The 22,951-nt window shown below is 37.8% G+C and overlaps 1 protein-coding gene across 1 annotated transcript; it reads right to left on the bottom strand.

Moving 5' to 3' along the window:
• Positions 1-19,048: 19,048 nt before the first annotated feature.
• LOC140143938 (G-protein coupled receptor GRL101-like) lies at positions 19,049-20,311 on the bottom strand. Its single transcript, XM_072165776.1, has one exon. It carries the CDS (start codon positions 20,309-20,311, stop codon positions 19,049-19,051), a length of 1,263 nt encoding a protein of 420 aa, XP_072021877.1.
• Positions 20,312-22,951: the final 2,640 nt, after the last annotated feature.

Raw genomic sequence — 22,951 nt, 5'->3', positions numbered from 1 at the left:
ATGTTCCATCAATCTATAAAACTTCTTGGTCAGAGGACGTAAAGTGGACTCACCAAGCTCGGTTAAATCAAGTTGAAGATCAAGCGTGATCCAAACCGGATACCTCTATTACTATTTTTTTAAAATAGTTTTGACCTGATTGAAAGTACAGCTTCACTAGTGCATTTAGTGTGACCAGCCAGCCCATATACTGAGTCTCAGCCTATCTCAACTCAATGCTCACTCATGCACTGGAAAACAACGTCAAAAATATGTCAGGAATAAGTCGACGAAGTCTTGTCACTCATTGTCACCAAAGTTGATAAGTACTTCCTTGCTTCCACTACGTTTAGACTTGCAAATGTGTAGCGATGAGGTACAAATTCAGGTAATGTACCGTATGTTTATGTTTTGACTGCGAAAAACGTGGGAGCTTTCCGTATGTGTATTGTGTACACGTGAACTTGTATTGTGTTGTAGAAAATATCTAGAAACGCTAGTCGTGCGTAAATTGGAGTTAAAAGGCTGACATCCTGAAGTTGAACTACATGACTGTCCAAACCTCGAGTCGACTGAGGGGGCTAGGTACATTTTACGAAAAAAAACCTGGAAAAAAATGCTCGCCATCTGAGCAAAACAAAAAGCCCCATTGGCCTCGGACCCCGAGACAGTCCTTTGCAAATTCCTGTAACAACTCTTTTTTTTATTATTTTGGAGGATGTAGTATTATATCAAATGATAATATAGTGTGGAGCAACATGTCACACTACAAAACCCCGTTTATGGAGTGTTCATAAATACTTTTTGTGTGTGTGTGGGGGGGTGTTGGAAAAGTTGGAACCTCGGACGTCAAAAAATTTTTTGATCCCCCCAAAAAAGTATGAATTTTTTGATCCCCCCCTCTTTATGGTCTAAATTTTTTTTATCCCCCCCCCTTCATGTCCTAAAACAGAAAGCAAAAATATAGGCCTATTAATAGTGGCATAGATTTCTTTTTGACAGGGTTGGTGAAAATTTCTTGAAGTCCACCTTTTGCAGACAAAATAAATTTATGGTACAAATGCCATATTGAAGCTAAACTGGTGAAATATACGGTAGTACAAAACTGGAATTAATTTGAGCGAATTTATTTTAAAATGACCAAATATGGAGTTAATTTTGGTTAGAAACCCATACAGGCGTCAACATTGAGGGTATGATTGTATGGACCATCCCCCTAATAATATATTGGGGGGATTTATCCCCCCCCAGGGGCCCCCGGGATCTATCCCTATGGTCACTAACTAATTAGCTAAACTGAAAAATTATACCGTTGGAGTTATTACTCATTGGAGTCACAGTGTTAATTGTTAAGTGCGCACATTAATTTGCCAGTTGATTTGTAGCTTGAGCCCGGGGGGCACTCAACTTTAGAAGTGATGGATATGTGCCTACCGGCGTCGCGAAGTAGGGGCATCGGGTACAAAGCGTTATTTAAAAAAAAGGGGTCATTGGGTACAAACAAAATAAAAAAAAGGGGTCATTGGGTATAATATTTTTAAAGGGGTCATTGAGTATAAGATTTCAAAAAAGGGTCATCGGGTAGAAAATTTTGAAAAAATTGAGCAAAATTTTGAAAGTTTCATAATTTTGAAAAAATGGAGCAAAATTTGAAAGTTTCGGCATTATTTTGTTCCATTTTGATGATGCTATTCTAGAAAATCTAGAAAAAAGGGGGGTCAAGTTGGTATAGGTGGTGATTTTTCTAAAACTCAAACAATGGAATTTGGCCTACCCCACACTCTCAGAACATTGGTTAAAAATTTTAACCAACTTGGTTAAAATTTTAACCAACCATGTATTTACAGGTGAACAGCCCAACAGTTGGTTATATTGTTAACCAACCTGGGTTGATTAACAATATAACCACAGGTTGGTTAAAAACATTGACCAACTACTGGTTAACATTACGGTAACCAACCAGTTGGGCAAAGCATGTTGGGCAAAATGGGCAAAATATAACCAATAGTTGGTTAAACACTATGAATGGGAAGTTCATTTCATTGTTCATATTTTAACCAATTGGAGACATTTGAAGGTAGGAAACTTATATTATAAACATTTTAGCGGGTATAACACTTAGTTTAAGTGTGTGCGAGGCCAGACTGTGAGCAAGACTTACGATGCTTTATCGACGACAGCTACCACCACAACCGGTAAGCTTAAGCTTAAGCTTACCGGTTGTGGGGTAGCTGTCGTCGATAAAGCATCGTAAGTCTTGCTCACAGTCTCGGCCTCGCACACACTTAAACTAAGTGTTATACCCGATGAAATGATATACTTTTTAATATAATTTCCTACCTTCAAATGTCTCCAACAGATCTTGAAGACCCCGATCCTCAGCTTTGCAGCAAGCTACTCATATCGGCCATCTTGTTTTCTGAAATGCATTTTTGCCCAACACAATGACCAATCACAGTTCGCAAAGGAACACCATGTGACCATGGTTGGGCAAAACCATACTTTGCCCAACTTTATTGGCGGGAAAAGGATGTTTTTACCAAGGTGTAAATACCATATTGACAGGTTTGACCAACCATGTATTAAACTGTATTTTGCCCAACTTCAAGAATCTTAACCATTGTTGGGCATTTTTTAACCAACTGTTTTCTGCCCATTCATTTTTTATCCAATGTTCTGAGAGTGCAGGGATCAGTGGTAGGTCCTGGGATGTTTAGCTACTACACATACCCACTTGGAAAAATTATCCAGAAACACAGATTGAACTATCACATATACGCAGATGATACGCAAATATATACAGAATTTAATCCCCGCATACCTGGAGATAGTGTAACTGCTCTTTTCAAATTGGAATCATGTATTGCTGAAATCAAGAATTGGATGAATGTAAATAAGCTTAAACTGAATGAAGATAAAACCGAATTCTTTGTTGCTAGCTCTGCATATAATTTGAAATATATTATATGAACCAACTCTTAATGTATGTGGAACAATTATCAAACCATCTGATTCTGTACGCAACCTTGGAGTTCTTTTTGATTCAACCATGTCTATGTCATCTCAAATATCTGCTGTCTCTCGCTCTTTAAATTATCATCTTCGTAATATAGGACGCATTCGCTGTTATATTGATAACGATACTTGCAACCATGCTGTCCGCTCACTTGTTATTTCTCGAATTGATTATTGTAACTCTTTATTATATGGAACAACTGTAAAAAAAAACCCACAAAAACTACAAAAGATACAAAACAGAGCTGCCAGACTTGTTTTCAAGGCAAACCGTATGGAACACACCACTCCTCTGCTGAAAGAGCTTCACTGCATGGCTTCCAGTAAATGAGCGTATTACCTACAAACTACTCACATTCGCTTATAAAAGTAGACATGAAACAACACCACTGTACATACAAAATCTCCTAAAATCTCACACATTTTCTGATGGTATGTTCCTACGATCACATGCTGATGGCAGTCTGCTTGAATGTAAAAGAACTCACACAACATATGGGAATAATGCCTTCTGCAATTCTGTGCCAGCTCTCTGGAACAAATTACCTTTAAAACTTCGTACTTCACATAGTCTGGCCACTTTTAAATCTAACCTGAAAACCTATTTGTTTCCAAACTAAGTTTTTTATTTTTAATTAAGTTGTACATTAAGTGTAGCCTAAGATGTAGTGTAAGTGGTACTTTTAAGATCATTGTAAAGCGCTTTGTTCATACTTATGCTAAGGCACTATATAAATTCCGTATATTGTATTGTATTGTATTGTCATTGGGTAGCCGCAACCAAAAATAAAAGCACTGGCACCGAAGTATGTGCTCAGTGGAAAGAGAAAAAAAAAAAAAGGGGGTCATTGGGTAGCCGCAACTAAAAAAGGGGGTCATTGGGTATGACTTTTCATGCTTTTAGAGCTTGAGATTACAAAATTGAATAGGGCCTACTTAACATTCATCGAGCGGAGCGCACAAAATTTTTGGAACGTGCCTTCTCGTACATTTTACCCGGAATTTTAGGACCCAAACTTTTGAGCCCCCCAATATTTTCTCCCCCCCCCCCCCACCCGCCAAAGTATTTATGAACACTAGGGGCTTGGCAACTGATCCCCAGCCCAGCCCCAGGGTAAATTATTTCAAACGGCCCGCAAAAAATCGCTCCCCACCATCTCGGCCCGCCAAAAATCTTTGCCCCCCCTTACACATGCCAAATTTTTAGATCCCAATTTGCAAACTTTGAATGGTCTAAATATTATGTTGCGAGTGCAGCGAAAAGGAACATTTGAATATCAAAGGGTAACATCGTACCATTGGCAAGCTAATATTATGAGGACAATGAAAATGACTCCTTTTTTGAGAAAATAAGACAAGTATTACAAATTTAATGGTTTTTAAACATGTGGATAAAATCAGCCGCTTCTTTATTATTAGTAAATTTGAGCTCGAGCGTGATCAATATTGTATTTATTATGCAAATTAACAATTTCAATGGGCTGGTACCGGTAGCTAACCTTTCGTTGACCATTGATATAGTCTACTGTAGTAGACCATTTTAATTTATCATCCTCTAATCATGGAAAATCCATCAATGACCTGTTTTGATCCAACAGCTAGCTATCCATGGGCAGGGCAGTAGGGATATTTACTGTGTTGTGTGTTATGCATGGAATGGTATATGAATTGTTTATCAAAAGGGAATGCAGAGCAGTCTAGACCATTGAAGGCCGCGCCTTTATACATGAATGAACATGCATGAAAAGAGCTCTAGCCTCATGAGTTATCGTGAACATAGGGGAACGGTGCAAATCCCACTCTTTAATTATGGTTTAATAATTTATCTCAGTTGTTTTAATGTGTAGTAATAGGCTTAAATAAAAAAGGTGTTCGGGACTACCCCACTCTCCCCTATAGCTTCCTCTTCATTTACTTACGTCATTCAGCCCGCTTCCTTGAAAATTAATTTCGCTTCGAACAGGAAAGGACCCGTCAGATCCTGAACTTTACCAACACAATTTCTCTTTTTTCAGGAGAAATACGCATAAAAAATTGCAACTAGTGTAAACTTGTAACGTAATAATTTTTCTCTTCGAATGGAGTTAAACTTGTTTTTGCAATAGATATGCCCTTAAAAGCATTTCCGTACTGTTTTCCGAAGCCTTGTTAGAGCGTTTTATTTTTTAAATGCGCCCCATGAATAAGGTGCAAAAAAATCGCTCCCCCTCCTCGGCTGGCCAAAAATTGCTTTCAAAATGTTCTACCCGATGACGCTTTTTGAAATCTTATACTCAATGACTCAAGTATAGTGAATCCAGCACCTTTTGGCGACAGAATAAATTTATGGTACAAATGCGCGCGAAGCGCGGGAAAAACTTTGCCATGGTGAAATATGGTGCAAAAGTGGAATATATTTGCGTGAAGCGCGAAAAAAATGGCTCTTTGGGGGCTAAAATGGTCAAATATGAGGTTACTTTGGTCTGAAACCCACACACAGGCGTCAACATGGGGGGGGGGTGATTGTATATGGACCATCCCCCTGGCAAAATATTGGGGGATTTATCCCCCATCCCCCTCCCCCGGATCTACGCCTATGGGCCTATACGGGTTTCAGCCGCCTGTAGGCCTACCGTAGGTCTCAGTAGCCTATAGTTGTCATATCCCAAATTCTAAATTTTTGTGGAGAGTGTCTGCTTCTCGATCTCTGTAATGTTTAGAGCTAAAAGGACATTCGATAGGTCACATAACTGAGACCTTAGCATCCCAATCAGAGGCCCGGATCAGAGGTGACCGCTAACCTTTCTCTACAAGCAGATTTAGGCCTACGTGTAGGGGGCTATATTACCCCAGGGGCCATATTACCCCAGGTGACCCCAAGTTCAATATAAGTTTGTTGGATCTAATGATAAAAATTGGGCAATAAAAATTGGAGTAGGCCTATATTAGAAATTCCCTTTCCCGTCACAGGCATAGGCCTAAATATTAAATATACGGCCCAATCATGCCAACTTTGATCCGGGAGCCAGAACAGAGTCTTCGGATAAAGTCTTCGGACCTACCGGCCAGAGAGCCTCATCGCCACACATATCAATTTCATGCCTGTTTGTCAATGCACGGCCACGTCTCACCCCGCCCGGGGTCTCACCCAGGGCGGGGGCACTCCTACTTATATTGACATAATTATACGTCAAGTGCGCATGAAAAGAACCCGGTATTTTTGGCAAATCCTACACCCTGGGACCCCGTTTTTTCAGCAGCCTACACTGAATGACCCCTTTTTTGAACAATAAGTCCTTAAAAATTGAAACAACGCACTACGCGCGCATTTTTAGCAAAATGAAAGAGTTTTGGACCGTAAACAGCTATTTTTGATTGTCAATGGATGTGAAATATGCGCTCACAATGAAAATCACCCCATTTTTGACGTTACGGCCGAATGATCCCCGAGTTTTTTCTGAAAATTTCTACACCGATAGATCCCTAGTTTCATACGCTGGTGGGCACAGCCTAGGCCTACGTGCTACGTCACTTTCATATTCGAGTGCCCCCCGGCAGGATTTTTACGCTTTTTTGGACAAAAAAGATCAAAACTTTTGAGAAGACAGTCCACTTTCCCCAAAATCGCCCCCCCCCCTTGGGAAAAAAGTCCACTTTTTCAAAATCAGCACCCCCTCAAAAAAAAAAAAAATTAAATAGGCCTAATGCGTTCGGGCCTGTCCCCCGGTATAGCATTCAGTTCTACATACTTACAAAGTATCATGTTTTGCATAACTTTGATTTTGCATAAAGAAACACCGCGCGATGTGTGTTGTAAGGGTGCATACTACCAAATTACTGTCCCTCATAATTTATTAGACATTAGGATAATCATCCCTGAAAACAGGAACATACAGTCATGCAGCGTTCACTTAAGTGTGAAACATGTGTTTGAGCCTGAGGTATAATAGTAGTCTCAGGTTTGAACAAGAACACTAATTTATGCAGGATACACCCCATGCAGCCTACGCCTATATGGTAGCAAACACGGAGAAGCTGAAGGTATATTTATCTTTAGACAACCGCAGGTCAAGGCTGTTTATGTGTTGTTCGGTATCGGCTTTAGGGGCAGAATGGATACGGTCACTTTTATGAATATTCTCTACTTTCAAAGAATAATTTATATTGTATGTAGCCTAATACTCCCGGGCTAATACTTTAGGATTGTGGAGACAGATACAGATATTGCTAATTCATTTGTTACATACACTATCCGCTATATTTTGCCTTTTAAAATTTAAAGTTAACAATCATTGTGACATGCGCCCTTATTCACAAACACGAACTGCACGGGGTTTCACAGCAAAACATGTATTTTTTTCATAGTGACCGTAAACATGGTAAAGTATGATATTTTGCATATGCAAAACTACATATTTTGCCGAAGTATGTAGTTTTGCATATGCAAAACTACATACTTGTTGATATACCTAAAATACATGTAATTTTGCATATGCAAAATATCATAATTTGCAATGGTATGTGGTTTTGCACGCAGCACCGGTCTCACCCCCATGCATAGATCTCCTGACACACATGAAAAATGCCGGGGAAAAAATAATGATAGAGACGTCGCGACGCGTCGGTCACTTGATTACTTTGATGTCAGCCCTATGCTTATATTAATATTTCCCTAAAATATAATGTTTACTGAATTAATTGTTTCCTTCAACATATAATAACAATAACATTTTTAATATTTCACCCAATATGAATGTTTGTGATGTAAGTAAATTTTAAGCTCTGAACAGTTATGAAACATACCTTAAATTTTGTCCCTTGATTATTTTTCAAATTCGTATTTTAAAAACACTTTGATAGGGTTCATGCATTTTCAAAACAGGGGAAATATTAATAATGATCTATCGTAGTGTGCGCAAATATTTTTTCAAACCGAAAGTAAACGTGTTTCGTAAAATTTGAATGACAAAATACAAATTAACATCTTGCATACACATTTTGATGTGGATATATAATAATATGTGTTGTCACTGGAAGAAGTTAAAACGTCTTATATTTAACGAAATGAAAAAGCTTCTTCATCACAGAATAATGGAAGAGCTCACCATTAATAATTTTAGTCTATGTATTGCATCATGCGTATATGTGTGTGTGCAGGTGTAGCACTGGTACATGTGCTTGGTTAATTCCTCAAAGCCATTTATGGTATTATTTTTATAGTAAAAAACATTCATTGAAACTCGACAGTTTGATATTGTCACTGAATAACCAAACTTTGGAATATCAGTGCCACTGATTAAGTGGGAGGGTGATAATCTCTCCAAGCGCATAGGAACCGTTTTACAGTATCGGTTTTAATTTTAATAGACCTTTCAGCCCCACCGTTTTTCATTTCAGTTTTTTAATTGACACCGTGGAATCTAAAATTTCATTTCAGAAGGACTTTGTTAATTTCCTTACACTTCAATGGCATGGTCAAAGACTCTGAAAATGAGTCTATTGGCTTGGATAAGTTTTTGACGCCTCATGACTTGCAGTGTCAGTCATGTGTGAGGCCAATAATAAATACAAAAATTTCGCGTCGCGTCGTAAGCACTACACCAATATAGGCTTAGTGGGAGATGGGGGGTGGGGGGGGGGGTTCGGTGGTGGCGGGGCTGAAAGAATTATAGCAAATAGGCCTATTGCATATTACTCATAATGGTAAGTGGTAAATGTGTTGATAAATGTGTTTGTATATTCAAGTCTTGGGGGCTGTGCAATAATTATGAGCACGGGAAGGGTAAATTTCCGCCAAAAATCGCTTGCCCCTCCCTCTCGGCCTGTCAAAATCGCTTGCCCCCCCTCTCGGCCCGCCAAAAATTTTTTGCCCCCCCCCCTTTTCACATGCACAATTTTTGGGATCCAAATGGTCTAGACTAGGCCTATATGTTTAGCTTATGTTGCGAGTGCAGCGAGCAGAAAATTTGCATTTAAAGCGTTTCCACAGGTCTACAGTGTTTTCCTAAGCCTTATTAGAGTGTTTTATTTAAAAGGCGCCCCATGAATGTGTGCCAAAAATCGCTTGCCCCCCCCCCCCCTCTCGGCTGGCCAAAAATTGCTTGCCCCCCCCCCCCACCTTTCGGCTCGCCAAAAATCCCCCTCCCCAATTTTACCCTCACCAGGGCTCATAATATTATGTATAGGAAAGAATTATAGCATATTGCATAATCTAATACTTATAATGGTATAAGACACGGTTTCAGATTTGAAGCAGGTTTGACTGCCAAAAATGGCAAAATATAAAGTTTCAAAAAATATTGTTTTAAATATGTTTTCTAGACTGAAATTTTGTGCACAATCTGTCATTGTTTTCCTGATATGAGCATTACAGTAGAGGCATATGCTTTTGACGGAAATAAAATATGAGATCCATAAGTGACAACATCATCACAACATATTTGAACTCTATTGGCACACAAAAGGCTCTGCAAGGCTCACATCATTTTGTAGTGCAAGTCTGACATCTGATTGGTGCACACACATTGAATATAGGTCACACGATTGCGCAATATTACAGGTACTAATTGTTCCCGATTTTGCTCAAAAATGGGGTGGCGAGTCAATTTGATAAAAAAATTAGAACTAAAAAAATATGCATTTTAGCACAAGTTTGGTACTATATCCCTGTAGTACTGTATCATGGGAATAACTGATTAGTTTTTTAAACATGTCGCCCTCATATTTTTTTTTTTTGCGTAATTTAGGCCTACAGATGTCACAAATTGATAAAAAAAATTAGAAAAGAAAATTGAGAAGGAATGGAAAGATATTAATGTTATACCCAAGTAGGAACCTGTGCATAACTAGTTTTTCAAGCCTATAGGTCTTGTAGTTTTCTTGTAATCCGATTTTTATAAATGGCGGGAATTTTTACACACATCAAAATTTTAAGGGGTAGGGGAAACATTTTTACATTTTGCAAGTTTTCCCTCAGTTAAAATGAACAAAGTTAGGTATCAAATGAAAGCCCATTCAATACTGCACAGACTGGTAGGTCAACCATCACTGTAGCACGTACCTTCCTATCAAGAGTTATAATTTTTTTTGCCGAAAACGGCTTATTTTGGCATGTCAATTGTCACGAGGCATGTCATATTTGAATGATTCTGGCGTGCAAATGATTAAGTCAATCACAAAACAAATACCTGAATCCATCAAATAGTACCCTCAGCTGATATGTTAACATTTTAAAGGGCCATATCTAGGCCTATAGGGCGAATTTCTCGATGATAGGAGTCTTAGTAAGCCTTTGGCTTAAGGTGGCCTTGAGGCTACTAAGCCTAGCCGCTCTCGAAGCCCGAGTCTTAACTCTAGCCGGATTTCTTGAACGCAAATTCAACCTGGTTTTAGTGGCCTTGTCGGCTTAACGCTTGACAACCTCGTCCCTTTTTACCAGCGACTTAATTGTATAGGCAGTTGGAGGTAGATGTGCATAAGCTGTTATCCTTTACGGTTTACCATACTAACATGTTTAGCAGCGCAAAGACTAGCCTAGACCGGCGGTCTTGTGCTTGGGCTTAGGCCCTTCACAATTAATTCTTAGTTTCCTGTTTCAAGTTTGAAAATAAAGGATGAGGCGACTTTTAATTATTAATTATTAATTATCTATTAATTATTAATTATCTATTACTTTCTTTATTTTGAAAATGTGGTCGTGACTATTATCAACAGTCCATTTGGTCATTTTGACTAAGACTACGGATTTAATTATTTTACCTTTATAATTGATTTTTAACATTAATATTAGTAGGGGACCCTACAATGTTCTTGTTTTATATTCATGATCAAGTTGAGATGATCAAAAACAGATATTAGCAAATAAAAATAATTACAAAGTCAATTAAAAGATGAAAATACCTAAATAAAAATAAAATAATTAAATATTTTTCCATTCTTGATTTTGGACGCGCGAGGGAAACAGGAAACTAAGGATCAATTGTAATTGGCCTTACACCACTGTACACAACTTGATATGCAAGACTAGTATTTTTTCTGTTTTTGTGTCATGTATTATTTTATTTCCACTTTTCTTTATTATGAGTCCTGCTTGCATGAATGATACTTCTATACTTTTTACTCGACTCATTATTTTTTTTTTTATTTGCATTTCAAAAGGGTCAAACTGCAAGCCTACAGAAAAGGAAATTTCGATTCCCCTAAAAGTAGGCCTAAAGCAAAATTTGTTTCACACTTCAAACAAATCATACGCATGTTTGTCAAAAGTAAATCATTATTTAAGGATAATTTTGGTGCAAAACAAAAACATAACCAAGCATTTGACCACCATCGCGTGTGCTATCTACTGCTGATATTTTCATGTTCTATTTGCGAATTTAGCATGAGTGCATAGTTTATGATGATGATGATGATGATGATGATGATGATGATAAAAAAGTGTTGTTTCTTGATCATTCAAACGTTTCAAGAACTGTTCCTTCGGGTATGTTAACGAAACGACTCCGTTCACAAATATAATCATTATTACCATGATTACTTTCAGCATGCCTCCGAAGTGAAGTCGAACTCAGGCAACAAATGTACATGTTTACAGAATAATAAATCGCAGGCAAAAAAGAGGAAAGCATGGGAGCAAGTTCATGTGGAAGGTCAAGGTTTTAGGACATGTCAAACATGGGGGGGGGGCACTTCTATTTGTTGACCGTTACAAGTTAGGTTCAAGCAGATCAGTAAGCCTTAAAACATTGCCTTTACTGAATCGGCAGCGCGATTTAAATTTGGTATACGAATACTTGAAGACGCTCACGATAGCAAGTTGACGTCGAAGATTGCGTCTTGCTTTAATTGCACCCCTTTGGCACCGTTGCTCCAAAAGAAAGTCCATATTCAAAATGAGTAGGCCTTTATATATCACAGCCGGTTTAACACTAAAATAAAATGGTGAAATGTTCAACTAACAGCAGGTTTAACTGACTCGAATGAACACTAAAATAAAATGTTTTAATAAATAATAAAAATTCCTTTAAAAAAGGAATGTGGCGCCCAATGTGAACTTCGACGTGATATGGTGAATTCCATGGTGTGTAGATTTGGTATTATAATGATTTTTCTAGGGAAGAGTAGAAGATGATCAAATGCAAGAGAAATGTGTTTGATTGGGGAAGGTGTTCTGACAATCCAAATATAAAGTTAGTCCACCTCAAATGACCTGTAACAATTTGTGATTGACATTACTTAATTCACCTCGGATGACTTTGATCTGGCATTCAACATTTTCGCGCTTACACCAATCATATCCATAACAAAACTCTTACAACTTCCTGTCAACTCTCTAATTTAAAACTCTAAATTTCTGTCTGTTTGCCTTTTCTGTCATATTTAGTAGGCCTACACTACAGTTTGTTAAGCAAACATTGCTGGGTAGATAACAGGATTTAGTTATTTACTTAATCCAATCATGGAGGTAGTAGCTAGATTCTATGGTAATTAGCAAACAAAAGCCATCAGTTTAAGATCTTATCACTATGGACCACAAGAGTCTCATCCCAATGGCATAGTCCAATAACCTCAATTACATAATCATAGTGCAAAATTTGACCTCAAGTTGCAGAGTATGAGTTTGTGTACAAAGGATGAATGTACAAATGTATTAGGGTTTAAGAACTGTTCCCATGATAGATGAGCATGTTGGAGCAAACATTGCTGGGTAGATAACAGGATTTAGTTATTTACTTAATCCAATCATGGAGGTAGTAGCTAGATTCTATGGTAATTAGCAAACAAAAGCCATCAGTTTAAGATCTTATCACTATGGACCACAAGAGTCTCATCCCAATGGCATAGTCCAATAACCTCAATTACATAATCATAGTGCAAAATTTGACCTCAAGTTGCAGAGTATGAGTTTGTGTACAAAGGATGAATGTACAAATGTATTAGGGTTTAAGAACTGTTCCCATGATAGATGAGCATGTTGTGGATCCTAGTGTATGGTCAAATGTCACCGTCTATCGGGTTCTAAGGCACACGGTAAACTGGTTGAACGCATACAAAGGTCAGGATTTATTTGGTGTTTTTATAAATCCTAATTTTGTATTTTAAACAAAGTATATACGCTCACCATTTTATCCTGTGCATATCAGAAAACAATAATAAAATAAAATCCAAGCAAATTGTGGTTTTATTTCTGAGCTGGGCATAATTTTAGCAAAACAATTGCGAAGTCAATCTAGCAAGAGTGAAATTAGAAGCTTTTCACAAAGTAATGCCTATATTGTGGCCCCTCCGTAGAGGGCGCCACAAAAAGTTTTTTAATAAATAAAATAAATAAAAGGTGATATGTATTTTAATATGTATTGGTTATTTTTTGATGTTTTAAGTTTGACCCCTGGGCCAAACTGAAAAACAGTGTTTACACTGAGTTTTGTTACCCAGGCAAAAGAAGTTTGAATAAATAAATAAATAAATAAATATATAAATAAATAAATAAATAAATAAATAAATAAATAAATAAATAAATAAATAAATAAATAAATAAATAAATAAATAAATAAATAAATAAATAAAATGGTGAAATGTTCAACTAAATCGAACAATGATTATTACTTAGGGGTAGGGGCCTACTCTATGTTGATTGAAAGACAGCATGCATCTGTTTTGGTTCAAAAATATGAAAGAAAAACCATGAAAACTTTGCATTACAATTTAAGCAATTTGTCAATTGAAATAGACCAAGGCTTACGACCTAAGACCTGCTCTGAGGCAGGGCCAAGAAAAGCCGCTGTAAGCCTGGCCTAACAGGCTTGCGTAGACTACGGCTACAGAAGACTGATTTCGAGAAATGCAAATTTTACCGAAGCCTGGGGCTAATCCTACAAGCCTGGCCCACAGGCTAACGAAGCCTCGAGGCTATGGTAGCCGTGTTTCGGGGAACGTGTTTTCAGTTAAGCCTGGTCTTACGACCTCTTAAGCCTTCAGGCTAGACTAGCCAACTGCTAAGCCACCCGTCGAGAAATTCGCCCATAGGGCCTATGAGTATACAAAGTTGGCATGTGAAAAATTTTGTCACCCAAAAAGTGTGTTTTTCGGGCAAAATCGGCCACAAATCAACATTTTGTAGCAAAACGATGTACGATGCATGCGTTTTGACAAAAAAAAATCATGTTCTACAAAAAAATATTACCCTAGAAAAGACACTTTAGAAATTAAACATACCGGTAGCTATTTTCAATCTGGGGTGAATTTTTACACACTCAAATCTGAGACCATGTCATAAGTGCATGGTAAATATGTTGACAAATGTGTTTTTATATCTAAGTCTTACAAAAAAAAGTCTTACAACACGGGAATAATATTTGATAGGAATCAAAATGTTTGGGAAAAAAATCGACCCCCCCAAAAAAAAACTTTCCGCATTTAATTTTTAAAGAACAAACAAAAAACGTTCTCCACCAACACTTAAAAAAGCACTTCGTGATCCACAGCCGCATCCCCCCCCCCACTTTTCACAACAAAAGTTGAGATTTTTATATCACTGGATATTTCTTGCAGATTAATTCGTTTAGCCAAAATATTGTCAATTTGAATTTTGTTCTGGTAGGCCTATACCAGAACGAAATTACAACAGTGGTCTATATGGAGCCGTATAACACACATAGGCATAATCATGCATAACTTACAAAACGCAAAACAAAATCAGAATCAACTGAAATTTTGGGAATAAGCTTTTTTCTTAGATAAGCTTTTTTTCGTAAATATCTATGGAAATGTCATTGAAAAGGAGGCTAGGATCTCGAAATCCTCCTTTAAAAAAAAACAAAAAACACAATAACTTGATATTGTTAGCACCTACCCTGAGGATTTAGAACTATGTTCATGTTCACTGGAGGGGCGTGGCAGCTCTTGCATATTGAGAGATAGGTAGGATCAGGCCTTGCCGTCTAGATTTTAAAGGCGAGTGGTCAATCGCTCGCTAGCATCAGTGCTAGGCGAGCGGTTGAATCAAGTGGTCGAATCACTCTCTAGGAATGAAAGATCATTCATAACAATATGAATTACTTTACGCACCGTTTATAGGTTAATAACTGCGCATCAGTTATTTGGAGGGCATCAAAAATTCAACATTTTGCCTTTGGAACATTTCGAGGTCGAGGAAGTTATTAACCGAATTCACAACCGTCATTTTTTAACTCATCACTCAACCAAATCTCAAGATTTTATTCTCTGAAATTTCTCTGCAAATTCTTCAAAACAAGCGTGCTCGTGTTCTTTTGTCTGCAGACATTAGAACACCCATTTCTGATATGATATGCCCTATGATGAACACTCTTTCTTGGGACAGATTCCCGGACAGATTAAACGAAAGATGGGAGAAACAGCTTCTCATAACTGTTTTTAAATGTCTTCATCATGATGCTCCATCTTACCTCTCATGGCAATTTATTTTTACTTCGTCAATTCATTCAAAATATACCAGAAGTCAATTTTTTTAATACACTTGTCTTGCCACCTTGGAATAATAATTCAGGCAAACGAACTTTTTCTTAAAGAGGTGCCTCAGTGTGGAACAGACTGTCTTCCGATGTTCGCAGTATTCTTACATCAATGAATGTGATTAAAGCATTCAATTCACACCTTTCCACCTCTGTAATAGTGCGGTACTAAATTGCACTACCTGTCCATATTAAGATACATGTTTTACGGTACGGTATGTTTTACACTTTTGATTTTCTTTTGTATTATGTAATTAATCTTGATATGTAAAATATGTTAAAATCTTATATTATTCAATTACAATGTATTTATAATTATGGGAGATCAGTTTTTTTAAATTGAATGAAATACCCTGAATAAAGATTGTTATCTATCTAATAGGTTTTATGTGGTTCACAGGACTTGAAAGAAGTTGGTTAGGCCCCTATGGGCGAATTTCCCGACAGGAAGCTTAGTAAGCCTTAGTCTTAAGTTGGCCTTGAGGTTACTAAGCCTACCCCGCTCTCGAAGCCCAGGTCTTAACTCTAGCCGGATTTCTTCAACGCAAATTCAACCTAGTCTTAGTAGCCTTGCAGGCTTAACGCTTGACAACCTCGTCCCTTTCTACCAGCGACTTAATTGTATAGGCTGTTGGAGGTAGATGTGCATAAGCTGTGGTCCTCACGGTTTACCGTACTAACAAGGTTGCCGTCTCATTATTGCAATGTTCCCGGCGCAAAGACTAGCCTAGACCCGCGGTCTTGTGCTTGGGCTTATACCGTACACGTGTGACCTAACTCATCCGTGAATCATTCTGCCGCCACCATTTTCCTGCTACGTTGCACCTGGACATTTTCTTGACTAAAGTTTCGTCTTCTCTGAGTTCAAATGGATTTCTGTCATTTTGCCATCGTAATCATTGGAATACGCACATGCTGTTGCGGCAGTGAACACCTTCCATCATTTGATTATCCCAGTGGCGTAGTGTGCATGGTCATCATTTTTGCGGGGGGGGGGGAGGGTATTGCCTTGGCCAACAATACTTAGTCAACCCTTTAAAGATGTGTTTATGGTTAGCTTTTCACCTTTAAACATACAACCCGTCTCAAAAGCTAAGTTGTTTTTTATAGAAATAGAAAATTTTCTTTCCTGAAAGCATCATGTTAAAAATGCTTAGAAAAGTTGCTTTATGAAGGAAGTGGCGTAGCTAGGGGTTGTGGCGCTCAGGGCTAAGGATACATAATGGCCCTCCCCAATTCTTGAAACAATTGAGCGCGTCGCGCGAAAATTTACACAAATAGGGCCTACCTCTAATTAATTTTGAAGTTGAATATCGGTTTTAATTTGATCTTTCAAATGATTTTGTGCTAAAATGCGCGCGAAGCCCTCGAAAATGTTGACTTCATGGGCACAAAATCGATGCTGAATTGGTCAATGCTCGACAATTTTGACTTTCATCGCTTAGAAGGGGCACAAAATCGATGCTGAATTGGTCAATACGGCGCACCCTTTAGGGTGGCGCCCAGGGCACGTGCCCCCTTGCCCCTCTCGCTACGCCACTGATGAACGTATACTAGATTAATCATCCGTTCACATCACCAGACATCGGAGCTAAAATGTAGTGTCAACTATAAAATTCTTTTTTTTTCTGAATTATTGCTTGGTGGATTCACAGTTTGCTGCAACTTTCGTGGAACTTCAGAGCAGTTAAACTTGTTGCCCCTGTAGGCCTACAACTTGGAAATTGACCTGTTGCGGCACATAACTTCTGAACCTTACATGAGTGACTCAGAAATGAAATAACATTTAGCTTACGATAGATAGAGTATAATGCAGATATTTTAATTTTATAATCACAACATTCACTTCAAATCACATTTTACATACAGTAATACGTTTTATAATAATATATATATAGTTTTTGCTGAGAGAGCATAGCTACTTGAACACTACAGAGACTGATTAAGACACAATTTTTTCTTCTTTTTTTTTCCTTTTAATAATTATATTACTATACTATAATAATCTATGAACTAGTAATATGGAACACTCCTTTAAAATGCCAAAGCTGTGCTGATGGTGAGCATAATAATTATAGAATCTAAATTAAGTATTATCTCAATAATACAAGTGTCATAAAACGTGCTTAAATTAACTCGCACCCTGATATCATGTACGGTTTTCTATTGGCATCAGTTTTGCATATTAATTAGCTGTACTTAGTCATTTTTTCAGCTTTAATTTGTCTGCAGATTGGCCGAAATTGCTAAAATGGTATATTTGGTTAATTTATTATAATTATTCAATGATAGATTTTTTAATTTTGTTTTCCTTGACGAAGTCAGAAAAGATAGGCATTTAACCTGTGATACTTAAATTAGCGCTGCCTTTTCAAGCAAGCGTCCAAATAAATCTGTAAAATATCGAAATGTGCCAATTTTGTCATTATAGCCATTTGTGGCAGATTTGCATTCCATTTATGAGCGTCTTAAAATTGACACTACATCACAATGCATTGACCGATTTCAATTCCGTTTTATGATTTTTGATGCTTTGTTAAAGCTCATTCACGTAGAAACATTAAATAACGTGTTTCTGCTGCGCTTATAATTTTGAGGTGATATGCCTACTATAACACAACGTGGTGAATCCTATAAGACGAGACAGTTATTACAAAGAGATTCGAGTTTAGAACGCAAGAGAAAAACCGGATTAACCGGGCAATAAACCGGCCATGACAGCCATGTAGGCAATGACGTACACAAAGGGATGGGGTGGTCCCCATCTGTCAGTCGTACGAAGGAGAAATGTTACTAGTCAGGGGAAATTAATGGTTTACCATTGTACGGCGAGCGAAGCGAGCGGAAAACTTTTGAGCAGTAGTCGGTGGAATCGAGACCCGAGGCCCCCACTTTTGCATGTAGGTCATTGATCGTCAAACTTCTGCAGCAAAATACTGCGTAACCCATCCCATCGATGAGTTCCATATACTTGTACTTCAATTGAGACATTTGCCCGGGGACATTTGACTAGCTGTAGCTAAATGTAGTCTATAATCACTCGCTAAACCTCGAAAGGTCGAGAAAAATCTAAAATTCTGATGGCATCTCAGGTTAGATTAGTAGCGATTTTATATAGCCTACATCTTTAATTTGAAAGGTTTCCTATTAATTAAGCTTGATATTGACTTACTGAAAATTTCCATCAGGACTGTAAGTTGTTGATGAATAAATAAAGAGATTTCATATTTCTAGCCCAATAAATCAGTACTCATTGTGGACGTTTCGAAGTCTAGCAGACTTTTTTTCTCAACACTGATGTTGTTGTGACGATCTTCTGTTTACCGCTGATGATACTGGTTGCTTAGCAACGCGGTTGCCAGTTGCTTTTCCAAGAAGATCGTCAAATGCGTGACTAAGATTGTATTGCCCCTCGTCCCTGTTCATGATGTTGTCTTGTTTCCTGATCTGAATTGCCTCATTTAACATCGTCACAACAACATCAGTGTTGAGAAAGAATTATGCTAGACTTCGAAACGTCCACCGTGAGTACTGATTTATTGGACTAGAAATATGAAATCTCTTTATTTAAGGCTTATACCTATTTATACATTAGATTCAGCATCATATGACGTACCTGGAATGCCTGTGTCCTTTTGGGATTCACCATGTTTACTTTGCTGCATACTAGATATGGTTTGTAGTCGTGTACTTTGAGTATTTTCTTGCTTATTTTCAGTCGGTGATACTTGTGCCTCTTTACGACGCTTACTAATAAGAGCAGCGATCGTGTAAAGGTATGGGTTGATTGCAGAATTTATGGGTAGAATAACCGTCACAGTCCAAGAGAATACAGATGTGGGTAAGGTCAGTACACCTACTTGCACACATATCCCGAGCACTATAACAGGCGCCCAACAAAAGAAGTCTGTCAGAACAATTGCTGCAACTTTTATGGTCATTCTGATCTGCTCTTTGACATCTTTGTTAAGTCCGGCGCGTTTCGATGACATGTAAACAAATCGTACAATTTCTCCATAACAGAGTAGTATGACAAAGTAGCAGATGCCGTTAAGACCAAGAAACACTGCTGATGAATAATACAAACCGGGAACATGACCGAGAGATTTAGAGTTGACAACGTGCTTCCTATACTCGGAAAGGCTATTCGGATGAATCCTTTCCTCTGAGACGTTCTTATAGAACGTTTCCACTCGAGCCAGAGGAAGACCAATACACACGTGAGAGATATCATAAAACTTATAACTAGCTGTTCCAGCTAAAAAAGACGGAATAGTTGCTAATGCGAGAGAAACAAGCCATAGTAATGCAGCTATTACAATTGATGCTTTCTTTCTCAACTTGCGACGAGAATAAGGAAATCGAATATTAATGAATCTGTCAATGCTTATCAATGTAACAAAGAATACAGAAGCTTCACTTGATAATATTGACAAGGTACCAGCAATTCTGCAGGTAATACCAGATCTCCAGGTCTCGGCTTGCATCGGGAAATAATCACCAAAGTAAATGTCAGCAGATGCAATCATTAGCATATATATGCCCATGAGTAAATCAGACATAGCCAGATTGTTTAGCAGGAAGGTTTGAACTTTATTTTTGTCGTTTTTTGATTTCCTACGGCTCAGTACAAACAAGTTACCACCCAAAGCATTCAAACCAATAAGCCACATCATGACCAGTAACACCTTATCTGACATTAATCTATCGCATGTTAAATATGGGGATCGCACATCTAGAGCACTACAATGAATATCATTTGGTACATAACATTCACAGACTTCTGTTTGGCTTACAACTATTTCAGTCTGATTTGAGAGGCCAACAAACGTTTGCTTATTTATCATAGTCAAACTGTTTTCTCGTAAGCCGATGTGGGCAAGCTGATTTAGTTTGTTGATATTTGGGAAACTAGTTAACTGGTTTCCAGACAATTCAGTACTCTGAGGTTTATCGTATCCTTGAATATGAGATGGTCTAAGACATGAATCTGATTAAAGTCCAAAAACAATGCTTGTAAGTTCTTCACTCCTTCAAATAGTCTGTGACTTAATGTGGTAAGATAGTTGTAACTCAAACCAAGTACTGTCATGTGTTTCAATTTCCAAAAAAGATCGTAGTTTATATTTGCAATCTTATTTTTGTCAATCCGAAGTATCTGTAAATCAGACAGAGCACTAAACAATTGCCTTGGCAGATTCTGCAACAAATTATCATTCAGAAATAGAATGGTTAGCTGAGTGGTTTCCTTCAATAAATTCGCATCCAACGAAGTAAGCTGGTTTTTAGTCAGACCTAGGAATTTCAGCTCACTGGTTTCATTCCAGAAATTCACTTCTAATGAGTTAAGTTGGTTGTTGTACAGATCCAGGTGGGTCAGATGCCTGGTTTCCTTCAACAAATACGCATCTAATGAGGTTAACTGGTTGAAACTCAGCAAGAGGTGAGTCAGGTGGCTGGTTTCCTTCAACAAATTCGCATCTATTGAAGTAAGCTGATTGTTACTCAGATACAGGACCGTCAGTTGACTGGTTTCATTCAAGCAATTCGCATCTATTGAAATAAGCTGGTTATATCCCAGATACAGGTGAGTCAGCTTACTGGTTTCCCTCAATAAATTCGCATGTAATGAAGTAAGCTGGTTGTGACTCAGATACAGGGTAGTCACCTGACTGGTTTTCTTCAGCAAATACCCATCTAGTGAAGTTATCTGGTTTTCATCAAGATCCAGTAGTTGAAGGTTTACCAAACTGCTGAACAAGCCATTTGGCAAAATTGCCAAGTTGTTGGCCCAAAGAACTAAAGCACGTAGGCTGGTTAAATCTTCAAACACGAGAGCGTCAAGTGTGATTATCTGATTATACTTTAGGTCCAGAACTTCGAGGGATTGTAAACCTGTAAACGCTTTAGAATGTATTCTAGATAATCTGTTAAATGCTACATCAAGCTTATCTAATCGTTTCAGAGTGATAAAAGCATTCTCAGTTATCTCTTCTATGTTCTGCCATGAGAGATCCAACGTAATGACACCATCGGGATAGATTATCAGAGATATGTGGCTTGGTTGCAAAGTGTCATCATGACACTTGAACTCTACATATCCTTTTCCAAGGATGGCATTGCAACTGGTTGGAAATTTATCAAATGAACAAATGTGACCAGGGAATAAATAACATGAAATAGTATGGTTGAATTCAGTCGTAGGACAATGACTTATTCCATTTGTTTCGTAAACCGACTGCGTTTGCTCATCATCATAATCTTCTTGGCACAAAGACAGAGACTGGTTTATTGATGTATCACTGATGAGGATACTGGTATTACCTTGCAGAAATAGCCGAAGCATTGAATGTCCAATTGGAATGAAACAAGGATTGTCTGCTGTAATAACCACATACCTATTTTGGCAATTTAGAAGACCACCTTGTTTCTCTACGTACAACAATGTGTCAGGACACATTGGTTTTGGTATTTGTATCATAGTTTCTGATCCAAGAGATGTAGATAATTGGACTGTGCAAGTTTCACCACCCGGATCACTGCCAAGAGAGAATAAGTTATAATTATCGTGATAATACTCATCATTTGTGAGAAGACATGTGCTGTTTTGAGTACTAGTCACGTTCCAAAGAGGGCGAATTTCTATATCCGCGATTGCATACCATTGCACATTACGAACGATTAGTAAATACGCCAAAACAATGGCGGCAAATTTAGAGAAAATATGATTGGCTTCCATAATTATTCTGCTATCATGACATGAAACAAACAGTTACACGACAGAGTTAATCTGTGTGTACTTATATGAATTTGTAATACGAATCAGTAAATAACCAATTAGAAGTGTTTCTAGTACTTAGCTACCTTTTGGATATTATCTGTACCTAATAACATGCAAAAGATAAACATGCATTATTTTGGTATTCGAGTTCATGTTTGGTGCACATAAAATGTCACCCTGCATAATACTAATTACACTTTACTGACGTAAACAAATGCTGCTAAATACTGTTAACAATATTACATTATGTTGTTCTCTTTAATACACTCTGTATCCGTGTATCTGAACTTGTTTGATTGGTTTTGTCGTATCACCATAATATTTATGCTTAAAATATTTGCTTACAGTTCCATTTGTTATGGAAATGACCAGCATTGACTGGGCCGAAATGAACTCCTTTCCAACGACAGAGTAAAAACTCCATTTGGATTTGTTACGTGCACTATGGACCACAATGGCCTCATCCCAATGGCATAGTTCAATAACCTCAATTAAACACTGGTAGTGCAACATTTGACCTCAAGTTGTACCCAAATTTTCTAAGGTCATTCAATGAATGTACAAATGTATTGGGTGCCCTGATGCCTGATAGATGAACATGTTGTGGATCCTAGTGATGATGAAGCGGAAGCTCCTGGTAAAATCTCTCGAAAAAGTAATTAGTGAGCACCATGGCGCAGTGGTTCTTTGGCTCTGGTACAAGAGA

The sequence above is a fragment of the Amphiura filiformis genome, unplaced genomic scaffold, assembly GCF_039555335.1.
Source record: "Amphiura filiformis unplaced genomic scaffold, Afil_fr2py scaffold_33, whole genome shotgun sequence".
Lineage (NCBI taxonomy): Eukaryota > Metazoa > Echinodermata > Ophiuroidea > Amphilepidida > Amphiuridae > Amphiura > Amphiura filiformis.
This window is presented reverse-complemented; position numbering and strand designations above follow the sequence as displayed.